The sequence below is a fragment of the Armigeres subalbatus genome, chromosome 3 (genome assembly GCF_024139115.2).
Source record: "Armigeres subalbatus isolate Guangzhou_Male chromosome 3, GZ_Asu_2, whole genome shotgun sequence".
NCBI classification, from domain to species: domain Eukaryota; kingdom Metazoa; phylum Arthropoda; class Insecta; order Diptera; family Culicidae; genus Armigeres; species Armigeres subalbatus.
Window position 1 is genome coordinate 318061825 of NC_085141.1, and position 8756 is coordinate 318070580.

Genomic DNA, 8756 nt, shown 5'->3' on the forward strand with positions numbered 1-8756 from the left:
CGCCATTTGGACCGGACGCCACGGCTGAAAAGCAAAAGATTTTTATTGACACTGCAGCCGGAAGAATCAAGCAAAGCTTCAAGATCTACCACACATGACGAGCAATTCTGGCTACAACTATCCCAGCAAGGAACGGGAGAGTGCGGAAGATAGGTCCCTCGCAGCCATTCTACGATCCAAAAACCCCGGGCGTAGTTTCGCCGATCCTGAGAGGGTAATGCCGGGCTCGTCGAACATTATAACACCAACTACGATGCAGGCGAGGATATGCTTCAAGAGATTATTATTTTTAGAAAACAAATTGCAGCTGTTTATTTCCAATTTCTTACCTGCTTGATGACAGACAAACATGTTTTTTTCGCCTACTTTATCATTAGGTCATATTACGTCAATATTACTTTGGTAATTTGATCAAATTTTCCTTGACCATTTTCCTTGAGAACTGCGTACTAGGCTTAAAGGAGAAAACTTTAAGTTATCTGAAGTTTGAGATTTGGTGACAATTACTCAAGTGTATTCTTATTATAGCACGCGAAATCGTTTGTGTAGTTTGTATACGCGGATGTATTTGGTGAAAATATGTCTGAATGTGTGATAATACCAGGAAAATATGGATCAACAACGAATTGCTAGGAATAGCGCTGGAAGAGTAGTGATTGTTAAGTGGACACTAGTTGTGGTCTTTTCTTTCTCAGTTCAGGAATTTGATCAATTTGGTGAGATTGTTTCAATATGTTTTATATGACTCCAAAACTAAATACACGCTGGATTTAAAAATCCGGAAGTTTGTTTATGGATCCATTATCCAATTGATAATGGTATCATAAACAGGCGGGGCTTATTGCAAGTGAAAGTAACCTCGGACTGGATGTGAGTTACCAGGCAGTCTGAAATGGGTCACTGGAGCTACAGTAGAGCTAACACTTTCTAACTGCCGGGCTAAAGCTGACTTTATTAAAGATAGCTTTCATCAGGCTTGTAAAATGTCATCTGCATGTCATTTGACTAATTTGTTCATAACTTTCTTTAGAAGCAAAATTTCTTCCATAATTTTGAATGTACTCATAACGCTTGAGTAGGGTTATATTTTTGTCCAAGGGTTCATTGCTCTAAGTATAACATCAAAGGCTGGAGAGTGAAAACTCTCCAAAATGTCACGTGTCATTTGACATAATGTCATTTGAATGACATTTTGCCTCCCACGCCCCAGATTACATATTTACAGCAAAGTCTCGTTAGACAAAGTTGTAGGCCCATTTAACCGCTATAAGTTCGTCATACAACATGAATTGATAGTTACCTTCTGGGAAAAGTTCTGGGAAAATTATACAAACGAATGCAAATGACATTTTATAACACTGGCTTTCATCCATAATACCACTACCGGACAGTGGAGGTTAGATTGAAGATACACACACACACACACACACACACACACACACACACACACACACACACACACACACACACACACACACACACACACACACACACACACACCCGCTGCATGGAATGCGAATCCCCGACTTCCTGTGTAAGATCCTTAGGAGCTACGTCCTGAACCGGATTCTGGTTTACGACACGAACTCGGGGCAGAAGTCGATCAGGGTTACGGCGGGCGTTCCACAAGGGTCCATACTAGGCCCGACGTTATGGAATGTGATGTACAACGGGGTGCTGATGCTGAAGTTGCCCAAAGGTGTAAAGATTTACGGATTCGCGGATGATGTCGTCCTAACGATAACCGGTGAGTCACTGGAGGAGGTGGAAATGCTGGTGGCGGAAGCGACCGACGCAGTAGAAACCTGGATGAATGGAGTCAAGCTGCAGCTGGCTCATCACAAAACGGAAGTGATGCTGGTCAGCAACTGCAAAGTAATCCAGCGGATGCAGATTACCATTGGAGGGCACGACATCCCGTCGGTGCGGACTCTGAGACATCTAGGTGTGATGATTGATGACCGGTTGAACTTCAACACCCACGTGGACTATTCCTGTGAAAAGGCGGCTCAAATGATCAGTGCGTTAGCAAGGATCATGCCGAATGTCGGCGGTCCGAAAGGCAGCAGTAGGCGTCTTCTTGCGTCAGTATCATCCTCGATACTAAGGTACGGAGTTCCAGCCTGGGGAGCTGCGCTCAAGATGAAACGTAACCGGAGGAAGCTGAATAGCGTGTTTCGTCTAATGGCCATTCGAGTCGCGAGTGCGTACCGAACTATTTCGTCGGAGGCAGTTTGCGTTATCGCAGGGATGATTCCAGTCTGCATAACCCTAGCAGAGGACATCGAGTGCTACCAACGGAGGGATACCAGAAATGTGAGGAAGGCGGTGAGACTGGACTCTATGGTGAAGTGGCAGCAGGAGTGGGACAATGCGGATAACGGAAGGTGGACCCATCGGCTCATCCCCAATGTGTCGACGTGGGTGAACAGGGAGCATGGTGAGGTGAACTTTTACCTCACACAGTTCCTGTCCGGACACGGTTGTTTCCGCCAATATTTGCACCGGTGTGGCCATGCGTCATCGCCATTCTGCCCGGCGTGTATCGACGTAGAGGAGACTCCAGAGCACGTGATATTCGACTGCCCGAGGTTTGCGGAGGCACGTAGGAGAATGCCTGCCATAAGGGCGGACAACATCGCAGAGCGAATGTGTCACGATGAAGGTACGTGGCATGCGGTAACCAGAGTCGTGACACAAATAATGTCAGAGCTGCAGCGTCGATGGAGAAGGGACCAGCAAGTAAGCGTCGGTTTGGAGCAAAATCCAGCACAGTGAGCAGTGTTGGGTCTCGAGTCGTCGGGGCGCCAGCGAACCGGAAGTCTTCTGCCAACCGGAATCGTCGGACCGACCTCGGCACTCGAACCGTCAACCTGCTGAAGAAAGAAGAAAGAAGAAGGAAGGGCACCGCCAGTGCGGACGTTATCCACCACCGGAACTGTCGGACCACCTCTGCAACCCGAAGACGAAGTCGGCGCAATGCGCGAAAGCGTCCCCTGCGATAGCCGCCGGTAGTCGGGGCACCATCAGTGTGGAAGTTTCCTTCACCGGAACTGGTGGACCACCCTCGACGCCGGGGGAAGTCAGGAGGATTCGAGTGAGGAAGTTTGCGGCACAACCGCCGAGGGATCGAGACGTAGCAGTGGATCTCAGCAAGCCAGTCGGCGAACTAGCCTAAGCTAGGGGCCGGAATTTTAGAAGAAGTGCATGAGCACAGCCCCTGAAGTAGTCGCAGCATCCAGTGGTCCTGGGGGATCGAGGCAAGGAGGATAAGGGACCCGGTTTATTCGGAAGGCACATATGTAGCCGGTCGGGAGGAGCCCATCCCTGTTCGCCTTCGAGCATAGTGTGGATGCTCGAGGTGTCTGTCGCGCAGATTTTTGATGGCCTTTAACCCTTGCAAAAAAAAAAAAAAACACACACACACACACACACACACACACACACACACACACCACGTTTTCTTGGTTATTAATCCAAATTTTGTCTCAAAATCGTGAGCGGCTGAAGCCAAAAAAACAATTGCAAGCCATCACACAAAAAAAAACTTTGTTAAAAACTCTGTGTTTGAATTTTTTAAAATAAAATGTTTTTTTGGCTCTTTCCGATGCAATTTCAGTGTTTACGTCAACAATACCTTTTCTTCATATACAAAAAATATTTTCTCCTTTTTTTAATTAGTCTAAAATATTGACCACCTTAAAGTATAAGACTGACACTAATCTTTTGCAAAAGTGTGTGACTATTTCAGTGAAAAATATTGGAATATTTTGATTATCATTTTTGAGTGGCACATATTGCTCAGCGCCGTTCATTTAAAATGAAAAGGCACTATTTTGGAATAAAATCGTTTTCTTGTAATATTGTTTTTTTTTTCCTTTATCATCTTGTAATATTGTTGTTTTTTGTGGAAATTGTTGGAGCATATAATGACGGATATACTATACTATTGAAAAACACTTCGAAATTGCACTACTTCAGATGAAATCACAATTAATTGCTTAGGGGGCGCATATTGACCATCCAAGCTTATGATTTGGTATGGATGAGTTTAGCAAAAAAGTGTCTTTTTCATTGGTTTTCGAGACTATGACGAAAAGACGAAAATGCCTGCCTTAACCCTATAACAACTCTAATAATTTCGTAAACAATCGCTGCCAGCACGCGGAGTACTGTGAAATGTTGGAGCTTGTACATGAGTTTGCAATTGATAAAACTTTTTGATTATGATGTCTATCCTCCAACCATGAATTTTCAATCAAATAAAAATACAGTACAAAGGGAGAAAAGACAATGCATAAACTAGAATACTTGTACTTGCTAAAGAGAATCAAATTGATTATTCGATAAAACTTTTTGAAAAATATCGTTATACCTCTTAATCTGCAATAAAAGCGATGTTCATTTGGCTCAGATTTCAGACAGTTCTCAATGCTCGATTGGTTCAAGATGGCCGCTTTCGCATATCTCTGAATGTAGGATCCCTAGTGATAACCAAATCAGTGAATCTATGAAGAAGTAATCTGAGTAAGTCTTTCTACTTTTTAAATAATTATGCAACGATTGTTCCATGAAGGTGAATATTCAATGCTCATTTGAAAGGACCAGTAATCCAGAAACTTTTATTATAAAAATTTAGTCGCTCAATCGATTCTATATTTTATTTATGGTCTAACACCGATTTTGAACGAACATCGGGTGAATTTTTCAGGCCGGTTCACACGCGCAGCACTTTTCTGTTTTTGTTTTAATTTTGTAAATAGTTGGAGGCTTCAAAAATTATGGATTCTTCGGGAAAGTTTACCTTAAATAAGCCAAAAAATATACTGAGACAATAAAACTAGATCCGATTTTTTGACGCAAAGGTCGATTGCAACGTTTTTTTTTTTGGACTGACCTTAGTACTGTTTATGCATGGATTCACAAAGACCCATCGCATGAGAGAAGATAATAAGAATACGAAACGTGAAGAGTAAAGATGGTCACGATCCAAAACGAACACAGCAGACGAAGCAACCAAGTAGGATATGGGACCAAAATTCAACAAGGGCAGTAGCTGGTGCAGCAGCCCGAAGTTTCTTTAAACTCCTGAAACACGCTGGGCAACTTCCCTACATCCAGAGAATGGCAACGACATGATCTGCTCCCAACATCGGTTCAACCAATTCGTAAATCAGCGCGAAATCAAGTTCGCTTCAACAGTTGAACCCATAAACGATGAACAAGGAGTTCTTTGTGTATAGTAGACCTGTTCACCAGTTTTAAAAGTATTCCAGATTCAAAGTGCCACCTCTCTTTTTTCAATGAGTATCCAAGCAATTTTAAACCAAATCCATAGAGATGACACGGTGGTGAGGCACTGGCTAGAGCGCTGCACTGGGTCATTACCAAGATTTGGGAGGAGGAAGTTTTGCCGCAGGAGTGGATGGAAGGTGTCGTGTGTCCCATCTACAAAAAGGGCGATAAGCTGGATTGTAGCAACTACCGCGCAATCACATTGCTGAACGCCGCCTACAAGGTACTCTCCCAAATTTTATGCCGTCGCCTAGCACCAACTGCAAGGGAGTTCGTGGGGCAGTACCAGGCGGGTTTTATGGGCGAACGCTCCACCACGGACCAGGTGTTCGCCATTCGCCAAGTACTGCAGAAATGCCGCGAATACAACGAGCCCACACATCATCTATTCATCGATGTTAAAACCGCATATGATACAATCGATCGGGACCAGCTATGGCAGCTAATGCACGAACACGGTTTTCCGGATAAACTGACACGGTTGATCAAAGCGACGATGGATCGGGTGATGTGCGTAGTTTCAGGGGCATTCTCGAGTCCCTTCGAAACCCGCAGAGGGTTACGGCAAGGTGATGGTCTTTCGTGTCTGCTATTCAACATCGCTTTGAAAGGGGTAATACGAAGAGGAGGGATTAACACGAGTGGTAAAATTTTCAATAAGTCTGTCCAGCTATTTGGCTTTGCCGACGACATATGTATATATTCCGGTCTGAAAGAGCAAGTTGCTCCAGATTGAAGAGGTGAGGATTGATTTTACGGTTGCCAGTGATATTTAGAAGGACTAAAATGAAGGCATGGGCTTATGAAGCTTGAGCGAGATGGTTTGCCCTTGAGACATTCGATGCCAGTGATGATGTTCAATCGCAATTTATTTAGTTACTATGGTGCTTGATATTCATGAGTTTTAATTTGCATCCATCCAACACAATTATGAGCTGCTTCATGGCTTTCAGGACTTCGTCTATTTATAGTTAAAGCTATTTTCAGGATAGAAAAAGAAAGAGGGTTTCTTTGGTTCGACCATAACAATTTCCACGACGTCGATCACGATTTTTTTCCATTTACAAACGATATATTTTAAATTTGAAGAAAATCAAGTAAAAACTATCAACATTATTGAATGTAGATTTTCCCAAATCGCATTGCAGTTCAAGCCAACGCAATTTGCTCCATCATAGCCAGTATTACTGGTGTTCAACAAGTATTCTCCAGTAGCAGCTAGGAAAACTATGAGAACATGATACACTGCAGCATTAGCGGGACACAAAGCCATGAATAAAGGTTCCACACGGTGGCTTCTCCACCGTCATCGTTCAGCAGCACTGAATGGCTCCCGTGGAGCAAGAGCAAACAGACAGCCAACCGGTGGTTCATTTCTGGATAAAGCATCCACCGACCGGCAGCAATAACAAGGTTCTTTTTGTACGCTTTTCCCGGCACCGAAGCAAACATCCATTTCGTCCAAACTTTGCAGCTTTGACCGGCACCGGCACGTATAGCGCAAGTATCCAGCCAAGCGAGCCCGAGTGTGTTTGTGTACCCAGTCCGGTTGTTGTTGCTCTTTTATGGGGAAGAGCTCTGACGAGCGTACATAACAGTCTTTCCATTCGATGGACTTAACGAGGAAAACGTGTTTGAAATGAAAATTTTGCTTCTTTGCTACAGCAGAACCGTTCGAGTGACGAGCGATGATGTTATGCTTATTTGAGACGTGCTGATCGATTCATTGGATCATGCGGACCTACCTTTCCTCCTACAGTCAGCTGATAGCCCATAATCGTTGGAGCCTTCAACTGCACCGGACAGATAAATCCTAAATCTCGATGACTGCTCCCTACGTGATTTGCAACACCAGCCCCGGCATGGTTGTTTTTCCTTGCGACATGAGGTTTGGTAGGATGCATCGCATTCGTTGGCATCGGTGTGCTTTCTGATGACGTATTCTGCGAGACACACAGCTCTTTGCCATCCTCCGGGAACTTGCTACACTCCAAGTTCTCCGGCCATGGAAAGTCAAAAGTCCTCATAATTGTTTCACATGCCCGAGCACTCTCGCACAAGCTCCGACACGGTGGTATGGGATAATTGAGGATTGTACAGACAGGTGCGTACAGGGTGCAAAGGAAGAACTTGAGATCTGGACTGCAGTCAATCTTCACCAGAGGTATGAACTGGTGAACCTCCAATGCAGCTTCCTCCTGCTTTGTGTGTCCAATCAGGTTTGGCATGATTGTTCTGTTATACTGAATATCCGTGCAGAATGGAATTGTAATCGTTTCACAACGATTGTGGTGCTGGAAGTCATCTGCATTCATACTGGACATTTCGTGCCCTCCAAATGATTCATGCTGCTGTAAGGATCCCGAACAAGCGAAACAAGCAACCAGAATCGAATATTGAAGCAACCTGCACATTTGAGCCATGGTTTCGAAAAATGAAATTCTTAATTTCACTTCACACTTTTCGATTCATATGCTCTGTTTTGGATTGCTATTATCTTCACTCCGTTTCACACACTTTCCGGTGTTATTTCAACACGCTCACATTGATACCATGGATAACAACTTCGAAGAGCAATAAACAACACATAAAATGATCGACGATTCTCAACACCAATACAACAACACAACCGGCGGCATCTCTTCAGCACCGCACCGCCACTTCATGCATATTTTTAGAAGCCCCGTTTCACCACTACAACCAAATCTGCTCCAAACGGCCTCAAATTTACAACATTCTGGCTCAATACTTCGCACTTGAGTGCAATAAAACTCGATCCTCTTCTTCCTCCCGCTGTGCACTTCCTTCACTTTTACTCCATCCGCGACCGTTCACCTCAACGTAGCAAGACAACCGTACTGGGGTGGTTCACTTCTCCCAAGCCCTTACACACCGTCGAGTGATGACAAAAACCAGATGTGACAACGCTATCTCGTTTGTTGCTCTTTATCGCGAACGCAACAACACACGCGCCTTCTTTGATCTCCTTTGATCGCCGCCGACTCCGATTTTGATCGACACTATCACCACTTTTCGATCTATCTTCGACACAAAACTAAGCCAATGCCTCACTCGTGAGACAATTCACTTTTAATAAAACCAATATCACTCATTATCCAGTATGATCCAATCAATCAATCCCGAGAGCACCGAAAACGATGAAACCGACCGAACGTTCCAACCGACGGCGAAAGCATCCGAAATACTACTAAAGACAAGTGGCAACATGCAGACAGACAATCGCGTTCCAATATCCCATGAAAAAAATATAAAGAAGACAGACAACACCAGGCGAATATAGACTGCGCAAGGCACACACAATTTGATACTGTTGTCGGTTGTTTGTCTCTTCCTCCAGTGCTCCCCTTTTGCGAGTGTTGGTATCACCGACAATTGTAAACAATTAACAGAACAGTCAATGGAGTTATGCGCAAGCGATGCAAAACAAGACGGAAAAAACA

General features: G+C 44.2%; 1 protein-coding gene across 1 annotated transcript in view; it reads right to left on the reverse strand.

Moving 5' to 3' along the window:
- The window catches only part of LOC134225413 (frizzled-like), a 335777-nt gene extending 327286 nt beyond the window's left edge, over window positions 1-8491 (reverse strand). Inside the window, exon 1 of the mRNA XM_062705473.1 lies at window positions 7041-8491. Coding sequence (XP_062561457.1) covers window positions 7041-7718 — 678 coding nt within the window. The 5' untranslated portion in view covers window positions 7719-8491. The remainder of the gene's footprint in view (window positions 1-7040) is intronic.
- Window positions 8492-8756: the final 265 nt, after the last annotated feature.